The sequence below is a fragment of the Ruditapes philippinarum genome, unplaced genomic scaffold (assembly GCF_026571515.1).
Source record: "Ruditapes philippinarum isolate M1 unplaced genomic scaffold, ASM2657151v2 ctg1306_1_1_1_1, whole genome shotgun sequence".
Lineage (NCBI taxonomy): Eukaryota > Metazoa > Mollusca > Bivalvia > Venerida > Veneridae > Ruditapes > Ruditapes philippinarum.
The window spans coordinates 79062-99767 of record NW_026862496.1 but is presented as its reverse complement, the minus strand read 5'-3'; the positions used below and the strand labels follow the sequence as shown (position 1 = coordinate 99767).

General features: G+C 32.8%; 1 protein-coding gene across 1 annotated transcript; it reads right to left on the bottom strand.

The window, feature by feature from the left end:
• Window positions 1-10132: 10132 nt before the first annotated feature.
• On the bottom strand, window positions 10133-16548 carry LOC132719285 (uncharacterized). Its single transcript, XM_060703040.1, has 2 exons — window positions 16042-16548; window positions 10133-11740 (listed from the first exon to the last, which is right to left on the bottom strand). Exons 1-2 carry the CDS (start codon window positions 16275-16277, stop codon window positions 10537-10539), a joined length of 1440 nt encoding a protein of 479 aa, XP_060559023.1. The 5' UTR covers window positions 16278-16548; the 3' UTR covers window positions 10133-10536.
• Window positions 16549-20706: the final 4158 nt, after the last annotated feature.

Genomic DNA, 20706 nt, shown 5'->3' with positions numbered 1-20706 from the left:
TGCAGGCGATTTCCGAACGGGAGGACTATCAGTAATTCATAGCGAAATTGTGACCCTAGAAAGAGACAGACGGACAAAATGTGTACAGTATCTTACAGAGTAGGGATCTGTCAAAGTTCTGCGAGTAGAATGTTGACATACATTCTTTGAATGCGAACGGATCCGGCACGCTGGATGCCCCAGCCATTAATCAAAAACTAAATGAATGCCATTATAGCTTTTCTGTCGTGAATCATGTTGTCGAAATGACGTGACTTGCGCAGCTTCCCCTATACTGCATAGTTTCAAATGTCTCTTATTTGTTAACATATATCATAAAATGTATACAATTTCGCATGTACAGCGGAAATACATGTGTATATAATGATTATGTATATATAAATTATGCCAAACTATCACGTTGTTGGACCTTTACTTCAGAATATTCACAAAGACTTGTGCATTATAAATATAAAGGGTAAGGGATATTTTTCATTTCTGTTATTTAACGGTATCATTTAGAGTAAGGCAGGTAATAAGATTGACCACGTTTCCACTTTAACCATGCATCTTGCATTAAAAAGTTTTTTGCCCATCATTACGCGAAAATTTTCAAAGCTGCCGCTGCGCTTATTTTCGAAGTTGTTACTGTAACAGTTTGTTTTTACCCACGGATTTGCTAGAATATTCTTTATCGCATATGCTATTAGTAAGCATTATTCCACCTTCTCAAAGGAACGTGAATGATTTAAAATGGATGCTTTATACGGTATTTTCAAATCAAGGTTGGTACTGATACTTTTAAATACGTCTGTGTACCGCCTCCGTGGTCGAGGGGTTAGAGTCGTTGACTTCTAATCCAGTTACCTCTCTGGCGTGGGTTCGATCCCCGGGAGATGATTTGGTAGTTTAGCACGAGGAAGGTAGTCAAGTACTGGTGTAACTCTACAGGAACGATGGTTAGGAAACTACCCGCCTATATGACTGAAATACTGTTTGAAAAAGGCGTAAAATCAAACAAACAAACAAACAAATAAAATACGTCTGCCTGCGGACATATGATATCTTCACTATGTAGGCTAGAGCTTTTATACATGGAAAAAAGATGCTTTTGGACGACAACTTTTCATTACATGCTTTTCCTTTGGTTCTTAATAGATCTTACCATAAACGAGAAATATTGAAAATTAGGAAATTTCAATATGACGATGGCAATAACATTGACCTTAAAAGTAATTTGTTTAGAAATTCATTAAAATTCATCTAAATATACATATTTTTGACAGGCGCATCAGTACTATTTTTATGCCCTCACAAAGTGAGTATTCACTTGGGTATTTTTCCTGATAAACTTAAGGAAGCTCGTGTCTTACCTATTTTAAATCAGGAATTAGAGACTTTTCTGAAAATTATCGCCCAATTTCAATTCTACCCTCCATCTCAAAAATATTTGAACGACATATTGCGTCACATCTTCAGGCATTTTTAAAAAAAAAAAAAAAAAAAAATTATACATGACAGACAATCAGGGTTTCGAAAAAAACATTCTTGTAATACAGCATTACTTAGATTAATTGATGCCTGGATCAAAGATATTGATAATGGTAAAATGATAGGTGCTATTTTCCTTGATTTAAGAAAAGCGTTTGATCTTGTCGATCATGAAATTTTAATACACAAATTGAAATTATATAATTTTTCAAAAAAAGCTGTATTTTTTTTTCGTTCCTATTTATCAAACAGAAAACAGACAGTTCAAGTAGGTAATTTGACATTTTACTGGTAAAATCAGGAGTTCCCCAAGGATCCATTCTTGGGCCCTTACTATTTTGATTTATATAACAACAACAACAACAATCACTTTTATTAGAAGCCACGTCACAATAGTAACAATATGACTGATTAACATAAAATAAAGAGTGGGTAACATGATACATAATACAAATTCTACTTTAAACTTTTTTCATCACATGGGGACAGTAATTATATTGTCAAAACTGCTGAAATGTTGTTTATGTTTCCAAATATACATTTATGATTAACTGATAAATAGTTAGTACATGTACATACATGTATGTAATACAATATATATGTTTACTTCTAGAAAAGGTGTAACAAAAGAGTAGTAGAGCATTATGATACTAAAAAAAATATAATAATTAACACATTTTGTTATTATTTCTTCTATAAATTGTATAGTTATTTATCAAATTATCATACATACTAATGAAAACTAATGCAAAGTAATATCAGGTGGCGTGAGAAAAATACTAATACGTCACTACAGGTGCACGCTTTTCACGTACATAGACAATACTACGATATTGCAAATATTTACAACCGCTAAGAAAGGCTATAAATATTAAATCGTTCGTTACTAAGATAGTCAGGGAGCAATATATGAAAATGATGAAGAACTTGAATTCATTTGGATTTAACTTAGAAAATCGTTAGGCCTGTCTTGTTCTAGCTATTAGTCTTAAAGTGTTCAATAATAGAACGTGCTAAAAATACAATATTTTTAAGAAGATCAAAATTTTCTGTTGATAATAATTCCTTAAATTTCAACACGTTTGGTCTACTGAAAAAGTAAGTTGGGATGTATCGCTTTCTTTGAAGACAGAAAAAAGGACACACTAACATATAGTGAAATTCATCACCGACTTCATTTAACATACAAAGATTGCATTTACGCGCTTCATATGGAAGATGTGAGTTGCGCCACCTTCCTATTTCAACAGGTAATTTATGATTTCCTGTTCTAAAATGGAAAAGAGTGAACCTTAGATTATTTGGTAGTATATTTAGATATGCTTCAAATGATATATCATTTTTAAATAGCCTATAGTTTATTCCTTTAGATGAGTTTTCAAGCTGACTGTGCCATTTTTGTACGAATTGATCAATTAATACCATTTTTACATGCTTATACGTATTGGTTAATAAGAGCGAGTTTTGATATGTCCAAATATATGTATGGCCCGTTTGGTTTAATATGTTTTTATGTGGTTTAACCACTTGTATTTAACAGTAGAGTTCAGCATATGATTATAACAGATGTGAGATATTTTCGTTGTATTACTTGATAATAGTTTACTCCAAAAATGAATCATTCTCGATTTGATTACAATTTCAAGTGGATATCGTCCAAGTTCACCATATAACATGTAAAGTGGGGTGCTCTTTTTACTTTTAGTAATTTTTCTAAGGAAATCGGTATGTATTCTTTCAATCATGTCTAGATTTTCGTGACCCCAGACCTCGCAATTATATGTCAATATTGGAAGAATCGTTTGATCGAATAGTTTTAATTGAATATCAAGTGGCAAATCCAAATTGAAGATTCGCGTATACAGAAGGTGCATTGCTTTATTTGCCTGACTTGCAATCAGTTTACGGGCATTTAGAAAACTACCCGATGAAGAAAAGAGAATACCTAAATACTTATAATCTTTAACTATTTCAATATTTAAACCTCCTAAATAAAATTTAAAGTTTTCTGGTTTATTAGTTCCAAACACAATAATCTTAGTTTTAGAAATATTCACGGTCATTTTCCATTCTAAACAGTACAGATTAAAATCATTAAGTAAATTTTGAAAAACAGATTCGTTTTCACTTATAATGACAGTGTCGTCGGCATATAATAATACAAACAATTTTAAATATGTAAGGCCATTGTCGTCAATGTTTTCAATATCAATGCCTTGATTATTGCGAGACAAATGTTCTTCTAGGTCATTAAGGTATATAGAAAATAAAATTGGGGACAAATTTTCCCCTTGACGGACCCCACAGTAACTCTTGAAAAATGGAGAAATACTATTGTTAATAGATACACAAGATTTAATGTCCTGGTACATATTATATATAATTTGTAATAGTTTGCCATTAATACCCGTTTTAAGCAATTTTCCCCAGAGGCCTATACGCCATATTTTATCAAAAGCGGCTGAAAAATCAATAAATGAACAAAACAGTTTTTTCTTTTTTGCTTTAAGTTTATCAATGAGAAATTTTAAGGTGAACACATGATCGGTTGTTGAATACTTTTGCCTAAATCCGGCTTGGTTCTCGTTTAAAATGTTATTGCTGGTTAAATACTTATTTATTCTTTCATTTAATACCGCCGTAAAAATTTTACCTAAGCAACTAAGTAAAGTTATTGGCCTATAATTCATAGGGTCACGTGACGAACCTTTCTTTTTATATAACGGGACGATAGTACCGATTAGCCAACAATCAGGTAGTATTCCCGAATCAAAAATTTTGTTAAAAAAATCGCACAAAATGGGAACCATAAACTCTTTTGTACTTTTAAGGTATTCATTATATATAAAATCCTGAGGAGATGCTGCCTTTGAATTATTACTTTTATCAATCATTTTTATTATTTCTTCCTTTGAGATTTTACAGTTCAAAATTTCGTTTTGATTTAAATTGGCGTCTGGCATGTCAAAGTTATCACTGTCATCATAATTTTTATCCGAATTTACCGATTTAAAATAATTATAAAATGTTTCGACGTCGGGTGAGTTTTCTGGTGTTGAATTTGCGTTTAAATTATTTAGAATTTTCCAGAAATCTCTTGGGCGTCTAGAATGCAATTCTCTAAGTTTTCGCTCATTTCTTGTTTTATGCTTACATGTATATGTATTTATTGTCTGTTTATAGTGTTTACTTGCGCGGTTCAATTCACACCTGTATTGGTCGTTTTTATGAATGAAATAATTTCTACGTGCGATATGATATCGCCGTCTCGCTTTATTGCATTGAGGCCCAAACCATGGTTTTGTAAAAGAAGAGTTACGCATTGTTTTTGTACATGTATATTGTTTTCGTGAAAAGGTATCCTTAGCTGAATTGTTAAATAATATGCCAATATCATCTGCGATTTCATTTATTTCTGATTTCGTGATATTTATAGTCAACCGTTTTATTTTTGCATTTATTTCTGCTAATTTGCTTTTGCTTAGATTTTCTATAAACTCGATTTTTTTATCATTTTCCCATTTAGGAGGCCTTAAGTTTGACATACTTGTTTTATTGGTTTCGGCAGTACAGTCTTGATTTTTGACGGACATTGTCAGTGATAATGCTAGTACAGAATGGCCATCAGAAAATAAATTGTCTACATCAAGAACTTGAAAATTAGAAAAAAGACTAAAACAATTGTGCGAAAAAACAACGTAGTCAATAACGGAAGTTCCTCTAAAAGTGCATTTACCAACAACCTTATCTTCACACATACGACCGTTTGCAATAAAAAGATTATTACTTTTACACAGTTCTAAAAATCTTAAACCAGTAGCATTCGTTTTGTTATCAGAAGAGTTTCTTTTCGCTTGGAAATTATTTTCTTCTAAATATTCAATACAGTTAAATTCACTGAGAAAAGACTCATCTAAATCAAAAAATGTTGTTAAAAAGTTATCAAAGCTTACATAATCAGGTAAAGATGCTGTGTGACCATTAACATCACCGATGAGAATACAATATTTATACAAAGAACATTTATCAGAAACATCATTTTCAAAATTGAAAAAATCATCGTCATTAAAAAAACGAGATTGTAGTGGAGGTACATAGACGGCTCCTAATATCAAGTGCTCTTGTTTATCAAAAATGATGCAATCAATTTTTATCCATAAAACATAATCACTATTGGATTCTAGCACTTCAACATTTAAAGAAATACAGTCTTTAACAAAAATACCGAGCCCTCCTGATTTCCTATAGTATCCTTTAGACCTAGGTTTAGAATAAAATTTATATCCTGGTACATTTATAACATCATAGATATCAAGTTTTGACTCTTGAACACAAAAAATGTCATAGCTTCTCACTAAATCTAAAAAATCAGGATAATTACATCTTTGTTTAAGACCACAAACATTCAGACTACCAATATTTAAATCTTTAATGCATGTAAAACTTTCAGATGTATGCTTAGAATAGCCTTCACAATGAGATATAAAATCTTCCGAGATATTCGGGCTATAAGCTATATCTTCAGTGTTCCTTTTATCAAAGTCAGATAAGACGTGTGGCTTATAATGTTCACAAATTTTGAATTTTGACGTGCTAGGTAAATTTATACATTTTGCACATAAATAAATAACATTATTCTCGAATGTGACACTTTCATAGTCTTCAGATGTTAAAAAAGTACTTGCTTGTACATGTTCGATAGTCTCTGTCTCTGCCCCCGGCACGTGCTAACTAGTACGACCTTTATTGTTATTCACGTATCTGCTTGATTTAATCCGGTTAACGTCCGTAGAATTGGAACCATCAGATGCGGAAACATTTTTTCGAAACGAAGGACCTTTGCCTCGCGGAGACTTATTCTTGTCCGTGCGACTGTTTGTTAAACGGTCGCTCAACAGAGGTTGTCCATTATTTTGGCTTGCTTTCTTAGATTCTTTGTCACATGAAGTATGTACATAAGGTTCAGATATAAGTGGGCGTTCGCGTGTCTGGGTCTCTTCTGTGCAAGGAGGTACTGTGGCGGTGATATTCTGGTCAGTGTCTGGGCATATATCCTCTATAGTTTCAGATTCACATGGCTCTACATGTTGATCTCTATAGTGAGTATCAAAGGCCTGGCGCATTGTGTCTGAGTTTTGCTTTACTGTCTCTGCAACCCGTTTGTGAACGCTGGTATGGCGTGATCCTCTCAATGTCTCATACCAATCGGGAAACATGTCATGAATGATTTTGCCCTTGACTTTAAGTGCTGCTGGATATATTATCTGTACTTCCTTTGGACCGTGTATTGCCCGCTCTGCTTTAAATTTAGGCCACAGAGCTTTCCTCGCATCACTGATTTCTCTAGGCAAGTCACGCGTTAGACCAATGTTGGTGTCCTTTAGTTTATGAGCATTCCGCATAAGAATTTCTGCTTCAACTCTATGGCTAAGTGACACAAGTATAAATCTATGTTGCGGTTTCGTTGGTGAAAGATGTGGTGCACGTGGCTTGAAAACTCTACCTAATCTATAGGCGTCATAAATATTAAAAGTTTTAGGATCAAGATCTAGATTATTTTTAATAACGTCTGCAACGACATCTATACAATTTTCTCGGGCTATTTCGGGTACACCAGTTAGTATTACGTTTTGTTCTCTTGCCCGGGCCTCCAAATCAATCGACCTATATTCTAAAAGTTTTACACGTTGGTCAGTGACCTCATTTCGTGCACAATTAATATACACTGTAGATTCAATGCTATCTAGTCTGTATTTCAGTAAACCCATATTCGACATACCTTCGAGAATAACATTTAATTTTTCGTCACTCGGTAATTTCTTCAATTCTTCAAGGTTTTCAAATGATTGTAAAACAGGTGTATCTACCTGATGTCCATGTAATGATCCGCCACCTGTTGAGCGGCGAACTCTCTTGCCGCGCTGCTCTTCATAACTATCAGAGAGAGGCTCAAACCTATTAGAATATCGGTCTGTCGGCATCATACTTGATTTTGCTAGAAATGTGCTAAAATTGATGTCCATAATATTGAATATAAATCCAAAAATATTTCAACATAGATCCAAAATTGAAAACACGTCCGCCATTTTTACCCACAATACCTAATATAAATGATATATCTATACTCCGTAATGATCTTAATATAGACTTATATGCGGATGACTACACTTTACCAATCCGGTGACTATTTACTGGAAATACAAGATAATTTACAAAAAGAATTAAATTTTATAAATGATTGGTGTTTCCTTAATAATATGTCTTTGCACCCAATAAAAACAAAATGCATGATGATAGGTTCTTCAAAAAAGGTGAAAAAATGTAATCCTCTCCTACTGAAAGTAAATGATACAACTCTTGAAAATGTTACAGTTCATAAGTTATTGGGCATTTATATAGATAATACATTAAACTGGCATTATCAAATAGACTCTGTTTGCAAAAAACTAAATACAAAAATTGCCCTCTTCAAACATATCACTTTTTACCTTACGAAGTAAAAAGGCGTACATCCTTCCTGAGCTTGACTATTGTTGTACGGTATGGGGAAAGGACACATACTCATACATCATAAAGTAAACTCAATTAAAAAAAGAGCTGCAAAAATTACACTTAATAGACCAATACGTTCACCAACATTAGATCTTTTTAAATGGCTGAAGTTCAATTTTAGAGTGAAATACCACACAGCAATTATGGTGTATAAATCTTTAAACAATCTGGCACCGTTATATATGAGTGAAATTTTTAGTTTCTCTCACAATAAATTACACAATTTACGCTCAATCGCGCATAAAGATCTTGTTCTGAAAAGTATACCTCATACAAATTATTTAAAGGATTCTTTTTCTTATTTCAGTATTGACGTTTGGAATAAATTACCTATTACTATCAAACAATGTTCGACTTTACAATCCTTCAAAAACACCTGTAAAATTTATTTTCTAAGTCTACAGTTAGATACATGATGAAAATTAACCAATTTATATTTTAATTGTTGTAAATGCTGATATGATTCTTTTTTCTCCTTTTTTGTGTCGCCTCTACGGAGTAGTTAACACATATAGGGATCACTTCTCCGTCGTCTGTCTGTCCGATCGTCTGTCTGTCCGTCTGTCTGTCCGTCTGCCCGTCCGTCACAAAACTTGTCCGGACTACTCCTCATAAACTACTGGTGCAATTTCATCCAAACTTTACAGGAATGATCAGTACCAAGTCTAGTTGTGCATATTGTCAGCATTTTCCGGTTCAGTGATTTTTGTCAGAGTTATGGCCCTTTAATAATTTTTATTTTTAAAGTTTGTCCGGACTACTTCTCTTATACCACTAATGCAATTTCGATGAAACTTTACAGGATTGATTTGTAGCTCAAGTCATTGCGCATATTGCACGAGTTTTCCGGTTGAATGATTTTTGGCCGAGTTATGGCCCTTTGATAAAAAGGTGTTTTTTTCTGTGTGTTGCCAGATAAACAAAAGCTTGTCCGGACTACTCCTCATAAATTACTGGTGCAATTTCATCCAAACTTTACAGGAATGATCAGTACCAAGTCTAGTTGTGCATATTGTCAGCATTTTCCGGTTCAATGATTTTTGTCAGTGTTATGGCCCTTTAATAATTTTTATTTTTAAAGTTTGTCCGGACTACTTCTCTTATACCACTAATGCAATTTCGATGAAACTTTACAGGATTGATCTGTAGCTCAAGTCCTTGCGCATATTGCACGGGTTTTCCGGTTGAATGATTTTTGGCCGAGTTATGGCCCTTTGATAAAAAGGTGTTTTTTTCTGTGTGTTGCCAGGTACACAAAAGCTTGTCCGGACTACTCCTCATAAACTACTGGTGCAATTTTATCCAAACTTTACAGGAATGATTAGCACCAAGTCAACATAAAATTTGCCATCATGAGATCACTGATCGCTCTTGTTTATAAATCACTACGAGTTTATCTACAATTACTATAATTAATGAGTGTCAGTCGGATGAATAAATAAAAATATCTAACCTTTACATTCAAGAATATAATATATATATATATATATATTATTTTTTTTTTTTGTTTATACAAAAAGATTTTAAATTTTGTATAGATCTACTTTTTTATTGTTTGTTATTGTTAAATCAGAAGGCCATACTGAAAATAAGTATACTTCTTACTGTGTAAACTTTGTATGTTACCTTCTATAAATAAAAAAGATTTTATTATTATTATTATTATTATTATTATATTTATAGCGTTGCAGACCCTCCAGATTACGTCCGTCCGTTCGTCTGTCCGTACGTCCCGAAATCTTGTGAACGCAACTCCTCTTAAACCGGATGGCAGATTTTGCTTAAACTTCCAGGGATGAACAACCTTAATGTGTAGATGGTAGTTAAGGAATGAATTTTTGCTGCGACCAAATTTAACAGAATTATGGCCCTTTGTTGATTTTTTCACTATATACCATATAGAATTTTGTGAACGCAACTCCTCTTAAACCGGATGGCAGATTTTAATAAAAAGTTCCACATAAAAACCTTACATACAGATATGCATGCTCTTGTTTACGAGCACATCTGCACAGTGGGGGCATCCGTGTCCTTTGGATACAGTTCTAGTTATTATTTGGATTGAATTCAAGCGTAACACAAATGTTAATATCGTATTTTAATTTTCGAATATGTCTCTACATGACCGTGAAATTTTCACTTGCATTTAAACATTTTTTTTCTTTTACGTCGTATTTGATAAATCAAACTGACAGTGCCAACGTCATAATTATGACAACATCAAACCTTCAAGGTTATTATTTTAATAAGCTTTTAAGACAGACCGATCGGAATAAGTGAATCACATACATGTTATTTCAAAAATCTAAAATGACCAACTAAAAATTATTTTTTAAAAGTTATTATAACTATTAAATGTGACGATTTATTTATTTATTTATTTTATTTTGAACATATAAACAAACGTTCCTGTTTTTCCAATTTCTTACACTTCTTCTTTCCTTACTCTAAAGTCTTAAAAGATATATTTACAGTGACGTTTGAAAATGAAGTTATTATGTCCAAGAAGAACAATCATATAGTGTTGTAGTAATTATCGTCATCGTCGCTAGAATCTGCTAGGGCTGCATCAATTCCGTACATTAACATTTTCCATCGGCGTTTTTGTGACGCCGACGGTTCTTTATTTCTTAGAGCGTCGTCTTTTGCCTTTTTAGCATCGATTTCTTTATTGAATCGTTTAACGCGTGCATCAAGAGGGTCTTTAAATCTAGTCTTTATTTTCAATAATGTCTTCATTAAATCACCGATATTTGTAGGTTTTCCAATATCATCATCATCATTTCCCTCTCTAAGAAATTCCTGCAGACCATCAGCTATATCTTCGTCTTCTTCTTCATCACTACTTTCATATTGCTGGTTATTTTCTTGTCTTTCTTGTAGCCAACACGTAAACGACCTTCTTCTCTGGGCCTGTTTATCTTTCGGATAATTTGCAAATATTGACTCCTTCTCTATTCTAAACTTAGCTTTCTGCTCAGACATCCATTCCATGAATTGCTCCTTTCTTTCCTCTTCATCATCAATAGCTGGTAGAGATGGCTGTTTCATCTGATGACGCAACGTCCATTTTGACTTCCGATGTGCGCGCGAATTTCCGCGTAATGATATGTCCTCTTCCGGTACGCTGCTTAGAGCTATAGAGTCGCATCGTTGTAAAGTTGGGACTGCCATTTGAGTATCGAGTTTATTTATTATACTTATTTTTCGAGATGCTACTTTATTTTTCCACTGCGTCATAAAAGATCTTGCAATATTTTCATGGCTTCCATACATGGAATCCTCGTCAATAATTGACATCCGGCTATCACCGCGGTACGTATCGCTCATTTCATTGGAATTACTTCGCGCTCTTGGTAAATGTGAAAACGCATTGAGTCCAACCATTACATCTAGTAATGTTTTAGGGTTAGGTTTAGGCAGTTCTGGTCTCTTAGGTACATCAATATCATAGTAGGCATGCGTTTGTTTACCTTTGCCAGGTAGTTGTAAAAACATGGATTGTTTTCTGTTTAGTTTAAGCACGTGATCTTTTTCTGCCTGGGTTTCTGGACCGGATCTAATTTCTTGATGTCTTCTGTTTGAGGCCGTGTGCTGCATTTCATCATCGGAGTGGTGCATGTTAGCCGGAGCAGTCCGTGCGAGACGGATTTTTCGTCGTCGTCGCTGCTTCGTCACTTGTGGCGGAGTGATAGAACCGCAATCACGACCCAGTAACCTGCAATAAAAGAAAAGTGTCATTTAAAATATAAATCATTGCTCTAGACATTATTCGCAGCAAAATCGGTCATAGACCAATAACTTATGAATTAGGGATTTTTTAGTCTTGTCTAATACTATTAACTTTATATAACTTTATATACCTTAAGTTTCATAATTATGTTTAGATGCATGGTAGAAAAATATAATTTCAGTTGTCTTTATTTTCCCAGTCAATGCATTTTGTTGTATGTAAACATATTAATTCAAATATTCAATTTCATTATACATTTCATAAAGGCTGCTAGTCAAATATTATATACCAGTATCAATTTAGAAGATATGTATCTATTTCTCGGCTTAATGTTATAAGTAGATAAATATCCAAAAACTAAAATTTTTAGCTTATTTTCTTATATCAATGACATTCCAAAGAAAGGTCTGTTTTTTACTAGTTTATATTTATAGCAATTTCCTTCTAATTTATTACATGAAATTTAAGTTTTAAGAATTTAATGATACATCTTTTTCTGTATTATATAAGAGTATTGGTAAAACCACTTTTGTCACTTGTAATGTTGCTGTCTTGAAATTTCTTGTTGTAAGATGGAGAAAAACAGAATCCTCAAAAAACGCTCAAAACGACAGAATTTAAACTGTTGCAGGCTCAGTTTGATTGAGCCTGTTCATGGACGGTAGTGGTAAGTGTAAAGAACCGTCCACGCCCCCTAGCACCGGCTTAGGCATTATTCAACATTAAAATATGTCATTGAATAAAAATGAAAATAATGTCTTTGATAAAACTTCTCTTCTGTTCAGTTCTGTTCTTGATATGTTTGACAGATAATTGATTTGCAAACAAGTTTACGAAATTAGTTCAATGAAGTTAGAAAAATATCTTTCCTAGCTTGTGTGTTTTACTTTTATCAAAGTATAACCTGCTGTTGAAAAAACAACAACTAATGATTTGTTTTTAAATGGTATCTCATGTCCAAATAGATAGAATGCATACATTAAAAACAGACAAAAAATTACTGCTAACATTTCGGTGGTAGTATTTGAAGTTTACCTTCCAGATTACGGATGTAGGCCACTTTGAATTCACCAGAGCACAGTTCGGCCACTGGATCATTCATGGGCAGGCTGTCAAGACATTTGCCAGTACTGGATGCTTCAATTTTGCAAGAACTATTATTATTTCTGTATCTGCCAGGACAGAGGTACAATTCGAATGACAGTAGAAAAGATTTCATGATCAATCACAAATCACAACAAAAGTGACCTGCACCGTCTGGTAAAAGAACATGTGTTGCCAAATTCGATTAACACCCCAACGCTTTACCATTTGAGGTAATAGGACGTCGCCACTGCTTATATAACATTACTTCATTAAAAGTCGACATATCCGATGTAAAATAGATAGAAAAACATCAATAAATGAGAGGCATGTGTGTGTGTGGGGTATAAAATAATGAATGTTTTATCTGCTCATTATGCAAATTATTTAAAGTTACCATAAAAAACATAACAACAACAAAAGTTTTAATGCTTATAAGGACTTGCTTCCTTCTACTTTCTGACCTAAAAATGTAGAGATTCCATAAAAAACGCCAAAAACGGAAAAATTGAAAATGTTGCAAAACCTTCAAGCAGTGTGACAAGTTTGTGTCATACCATGAAAAGTGGCGCATGATCCACGAGTAAAAGATTGCGTATGGCCCAAACGAGAAACAATTGGCGAAACTTTTGAAAGGACATCAGAGATTATGAAGCCTGAATATCACAGATTACACGTCAAACGACACATTTAAAAAACTGGTAACATATCCTGATTATACAATATCCAAGAAAAAATACTGCAACCACCGACTATAAAAAACTCAAATAGGAGAAACACGACAACAATGTCGTGCTGCACGATCTTCTAGGATCGGAAATGTATCATTATCATCAAGTCACGATATATCAAAAACAACAACAAAAACAACAAACACACACACTCAAAAATAACAACAAAAACCAACGTGTAATGAGAAGATTTCGTCATTTAGCCCTGACATGTGCCCATGGCACGGTTAAATCAAACAGACCCTGGTAATACTTCAAGATTGTATTAAATGTTAGATTATAAATCCTAATCCAAATGATAATCCCTTCTCACTGATTAACTCCTGAGATTTAGTTTTCATTTGTGATTTATGCGGTTGCTACAAGAGAAACATTCGATATCGTATTGAATAGTTCCATAAATATTAAAATAATACAGTAATAAAAAAAGAAAATTACTATTTATGCAAGCTGCTGTGAACATTAATACAGTTGAAAATAACAAATAATTTCTATATTCAATAATCATGTGAATGGTTTAAACATATTTATTTAGGCTCGATTGCTAAACAAGTTCTTGCAACTTATATTAATCACTTTCGACCTTCCTGGAACCAACCAGTACTGATATCATATGAAGAAACATGGTCGTGACCCGATTAGGACTCGAACCCATGATCCCTGGGTTGATAGGCAGACACCTTAACCACTAGGTCACCGCTCCCCTTAATGAGAATTAGAATCAGACAGCAGACAGTAATTGTAATACAAATATATTTTGAAAAGTAATTGAACTGAATGTGTTACAAGTTTATTGAACTACGACGTTTAAGCTTGTCTGCTTCAAACCATGATTTTATGTTACTATAGTTTCAATGTTCAATGTCAATGATAAAATCACTTTAGTTAAACGATATTAAAAGTCTAACATTGTTCCTTAGGGACTACTTGTGCATGTCGCGTCACTTACATACGTGGGTGAATTCCTCGTCAAATTCTCGTTCAAAACTATTACAATTTATAATTTGTCGACATTTGTTCATAAAAGATATCAAGACATTGTCAGTATTCAATCCAGTCAATTCCCCTGAATGGCTGTGTTATGTAAGATGAAAACTATACATATATATAGTTCCAGTGTTTTATTAACACAGTTTTCGAGAAAATTTGTTTGCGTGACCAAAAATTTGCTAGTTTAAAAGTGTCTAGTATCAGCCTCTTATCATACACACGTTAACCTCGTGTTTGTGGAGTCAGGTAACACGTTAACCTCGTGTTTGTGGAGTCAGGTAACACGTTAACCTCGTGTTTGTGGAGTCAGGTAAAAGGAAATGCTTTTATAAAGATAAGCACTTCAAATGTTATATAAAATCCTTAAATGATAAATAATTTAGAAGAATTTTACCTATATATATTAGAGAAATAGACAAGGCGACGCTTCCGATATCTCTACAGCTGAGGAAGGTAATTGAATATTATAAATTGATTTCTGATATTTCTCTACAAATGAGACTATAGAGATACATTGCTTAATAATTTGATAATTTTTTATTTCTGTGATGGCATTGAAATTGTGTCCGTCGTTCATCGTCCGTCGTTTACCCACAATTTCTTTAAACAACATCTCCGCCTAAAATACCCAGTGGATTTTGACCAAATTTTTAACCAAAAAAAAAAAGTTAATTCTTCTTAGAAAACTGAAATGACAAAAGCTTAGATATTGTACATGTATCATTCATTGCCTTGTGGTCCCCTTTATATAAATTATGCCCTTTGAGTTATATAGGAATACACATTAAGTCTTGTTTTATAAAACCGCAATGCATAAAGATTTAATATTTAGTTTGTAACATAGTCAAACGGACTTCTACAAAAGTTATATAAATCATACACATGGTGGCAAAATTCGCTGCAACCCGGGGATCACTTAATTTATATAGTGAAATAACTAAAAGACTTCTTATCAGAAACTTCAAAGCTTATGGATAAGATATTTGGCACAATATTTTTTTTTGAAATTTGATAAAATAAGCTGGAATGGTTATGCTTTAAACTGATCTATTGAACTAAATAAAAATTCTCAACCCTGAATTCTGTACGGCAGGGCTAGACAGTTCTTGGTTGAAGTTTGATTACATTTTTCATCACATCAATAGAAGCAACGATACTTATAATATTTAGAATAATAACATCACAGTGAGATATATCTGATAATCTTACCTTGTGAATGTTTTTATGAAAGTCATGAAATAAATAAAATTGTTAAAATATCAAGCTGTCTTAATAACAAAATATTTTTTTTTCATATTTCTACAAAATGTGATTTAGTTGTTCATGCATATCGTATGCTACAACAGTGAAAGCTGATTCTTAAGAATACTGTGATTTTTCAGTATATATATTGTCTTTTTTTTACTTTAAGGGAGATATTTATGTATTTATTTAAATTCTATCACCATCACTCTCGCTATGACGTTTGATTTAGCAACACACCTTTGATTTTCTTCTGAATCTTGTTCCAGCTTTTTCACTTGTTTTAGTAAAGCCTGTGCGTCATGTCTTTTTGAGTCAATCAGTGAGATGCTGAATGTCTTCTGTCTCTCGTATAAAGCAATCTGTTTCTTTAACGACATTGCCGCTATGTTGTTCTTTGTGTTAAGAAACTTCAATGAGCGGCTGTTCGGATTTACTCCCACGAGTGAAAGCCGTTGAACATCCGTCTCTGACATTTTAATAAAATGTTTATATCTCTAATCGAAAAAAATAATCCCTCCAGCCAAATATCTAATAAATATCCATTTTTAACAGGTTTCACATTATATTATCGTCTGCATTTAAACATATCAGAACATTGAATGTTTACTCATATTCCAATATTATCCATTATATTTCATGATTTCCCACGAAAAGAAAAAATATTCTCAGGATGCTGGCCGAAATCCACGGATTGTTAAGTCTTTGTTAAGCAAATAATCATGGTCTCTTGAAAAAAACCCGTGACGAATTTAAAGTCTGAACTTTTGATATGATCAAATACTGGTATTGAAATATATTTGAGACATGTATTTCATTGCGGATTAATTCGAATAATCCCATTGTTAAGTTATGGTCTTTTAATACCTTTGTATTAACTATATATTAAGCGGATATTTTGGGTAAAAAATTTCAAATTAATTTTGTAATGAATTGAATAACGTATCTTAGTAAAGAAGAATTAAAGGTCAAAAATAGACCAATGCATACAAAAAAAAAATAATAATAAAATAAGCTTTTTTCACATGAATGAGATATGTAATTTTTAATATTTATATTCTATTAAAGCCATGAATTTTTAGTTATCCTTATACAAATATTTCTCTATCAGATGTTTTCACTGAAATGGAAAAAGGCGCGGTTAGTACGAATATGTTAAACAAAGATACATTTTGATGCACTATTGAATGATGTTTAAATACTTATAGATTGTAAAGAAAGTAGTTACGGCAAAAGTGACCTGGTCGTATTGCACATTATGTCTCAAAACTTTAGCTATACACATACATCTTTTTCTTCATAAAAAGAGGCATATATGAGCCGCGTCACGACAAAACCAACATAGTGCGTTTACGACCAACATGGATCCAGACCAGCCTGCGCTTCCGCGCAGTCTGATCAGGATCCATGCTGTTCGCTTACCAACTCTATTACAAGTAGAGAAACTGATAGCGAACAGCATGATTCCTGATCAGACTGCGCGGATGCGCAGGCTGGTCTGGATTCATGCTGATCGCAAACGCATTATGTTGGTTTTGTCGTGACACGGCTCATATGTATTTAATTATTTTTTTAATAAAGGAATGTATTTATTGCGTGTTTCGTGTTTTACCACTGGTGATAGTAGTGCTGAATGTAAAATAATTTGTAATAAAGATAGTGAAATGTTAACAAAGTGGTATATTTTGACTTCCATACAAAATACCAAATCACTATAACTGTTCTTATTGTCAGAGAACAGAAGAAGCAAACTATGGTTAAGCTTTACAAACTATGACGAAAATGGTAACAGAACACCAAAAGTAAAAAGCTTTACAGAAATAAAATTAGAGCATTTTGAGGCTAAATGGGCATTTAAATCCTTTTGATATGCAATACAAAATTAAAATTACATTTTAAAGCACGATCATTAATGAAGATTTAAAATGGAAAGAGATTTTTATTATTGAAAATTTTGAACAATTAATGTATATGATATAAGAGAAGAGGCCAGAGGATGAAAGTAGAATAATACTTATGTTTTAATACTTATGTACTAGTCAACGGAACATATCGCATTAACTAAAATACCAAAGAAGTTAAGTACAGTTTAAAATTGAATTTCACTATGAAAAAAATATAATTAAGGTTTAAATATCGGTTAATTATTTATCTACTTTATAATGTACGACATCGAGCTGTATTTACAAAACTTGAAAAACTGGTTTGATTTTTTTATACAGAAGATTGTTTCAAGTGATAGTTTACAGATTTACTTTAATTGAAATGTCTGTCAAATTATACAGCATCAAAAAGACGTTCAAACTACCGTAAATATTATGTTAAAAAGCCATGTTTATGTTTTAATATAGAACTTCGATAAATTATCATTGAATAAGTATTCTGTTAATACAAGGATTCTGCAGAAGTTGCTTGTTCGATTTATTTATCTCTTTATGTCAATTTCTTAACATTTTCTTTCATGTTTGATATTCTATCATTTCTGTAAAATATCGTGAATTTAATGTACTTTTTCTCTACCGTTCCACTAGACTTTATGCAGAAAGCGCGTACATCTGTACATAGTAATACAGGAATGTGAAAACAATGAAAAAGAACGCAAACTCGTGTAAGTCTATGGCCGAAACGAACCCACGCTAGGTAAATGAACCAGTATCATATTATATTTTAAACCTCATTAAGATATTTCCAAGCTATTATGTTTCCACATCACTCGTGAAATGATGTAATTGATGACCCGGCGGGTGCATTTATTCAATTTTTGAGAGTTGTCGTTGTGATAATACAATAACGAATATATAAAGACTAAGACAAAGTTTCGCCGATTTCATGAATGATGCACCGTATCGCCTGAAAAAGTAGAGCAGATTCTTAAAAAAAATTGTCGTAAAAGTAGCAAAATGTAAACAAAGTAGTATTTTGACATTCATACTAAATCACTATAACTGTACTATAACCAAAAAGAAAAAGAAGCTGTTATAACTGGACGAGCGGTAATGTTGACTGGGACCTTGTTTAACGTATGTGCGCCGCCATTAAACTCGCCAAATTCCCCAAACTCAACTATTACCCGAACAATAGACCGCATGGTTATACACATTGATAAAAATCAAACCGGTTTTACATGATATTGAGATATCAAAAATGTTTACTAACCTATTAATTATGCACCAGTAAATTGACAGTACATCATAGCATAGTTGTCACTGCACGGAAAACTCGTGCATTTTGGATTATCTACAAACCATTGCCTTACACAGGAACAGTTTGGTAAGTAACATAAACTTATCTGCTTATTACTTATTTGTACATGTACATAATCATGACCATGATAGCAGTGTTAAAACTTTCCATAAGAATAATTTGTTCTAATCATATGTAATATTGCCGTACATTTAACAGTTTCAGACACAAGTCATTTAGTAGGACTGTTATTTAACCTAGACTTAGTCTGCTTGTTAAACAATTGGTAAATATCAGATTATTCACTGATATTGGGATCTAGTATGCTGTTATTGGTTATAAAGCTTTATTTCTTTTTCACATTGTAAAGGGTTGTAAGCTTAAATAACGTGATAACGTGAGCCTCTTGAACAAACCTGTCCATACAATCTCTAACGTCTCTGTTTCTTTAATATTATAAATAACACACATTATGCAGTATACTTGTCAGAAAGTCATAAGTTTCTTATTTATTGAAAAAATTACACACTAAGGGTGATATAAGAAATATCGCCCGGGAAATATTTTCTATTAGGGTGATGTGTGCCTGTTCATGTGATGTGCGAATCTCTGTTTTCCCGAAAGTTACAAAAACAACGTATTTTGGTAAATTTGAGGTTTGTTAATTCCAAAAAATGTATGTACAACCTAAACTGACAAATTGTCATATGTCATTTAAAATACCGTTCCGATGCCAATTCTACAATAACTTTTACATTCTCTGCAGTCTGATTTATATGTCTAAAACCATCTGATTGTATTTTATTAAAGACATTCTAAGTTTTCGTATTGATGTATGCAAAACATAATGACATAGTCACAGCCAATCTGTAACTGTGTACTTTGAGTTTTGAATTTGACAGATGGTAAAATAAAAAGCCATCAGGAAGACATTTGTTCACTTTTCATCTCGAGTACATACTTTTCATCATGGGAACATGCAATATTTTATTTGTCGTTTCACCTTATATGAGGGTACATGCGTGAACCTTTGCCTACCCTGACTGCTGATCTTTATCTTTTTTAATGCCTAAAGCCAAAACATGTACTATGTTACTATCATCGGAGAACATTGGCAAGTTTTAATGCAATTTTATTTTCAGTTTAAATATTTTTTATCTTTCTGCGATGAGATAAAATGTATTAACAAGAAATATAAAAAGTTTTATGATAGAGACATGTGACCAGAGGCGGTGTTAACGAAAATTAAGATAAATTGTAAGTCAGCAAAACAATAGATATTGAGATAGGAAATGCAATAAACACTTGGCCTAGCCGGAGACATGGTGCTCGCAATAAATGTACATATATGAAAAGTGAAGCGGGAGAAAAACTGTAATGGACTAGATCTAACTAAGTTTTCAATATCAACATTTAATCATGAGGAAATATTCTAATATATTTATGTTAGAAGGTATTCTGGACATTTGACTTGTAAGCGTTTATTTAGATTTAGATTTATTTACAAGAGAACTATTACAAATTATAATTGCGGTATTGCCTTTATATAATTAAAGATTGTTTAGGAACTCTATCAATCAAACGTCGATCGGGCGAAATATATATTATTGTCATTTCAGTAAACAGTTTACACGCTTTTATGGCTTATTTAATTTAGGCTTTTAGGTACAAAACAATCACAGTAGCACGCGGACCTGTTTTTCCCCTCTCTGTGTCTTGATT

Coding starts and splice junctions, on each gene's coding strand:
- LOC132719285 (XM_060703040.1), bottom strand. CDS start 16,277: ATGTCAGAGACGGATGTTCAACGGCTTTCACTCGTGGGAGTAAATCCG. Junction 11,741..16,041: donor GATTCAGAAGAAAATCAAAG/GTGTGTTGCTAA, acceptor CTTTTATTGCAG/GTTACTGGGTCGTGATTGCG.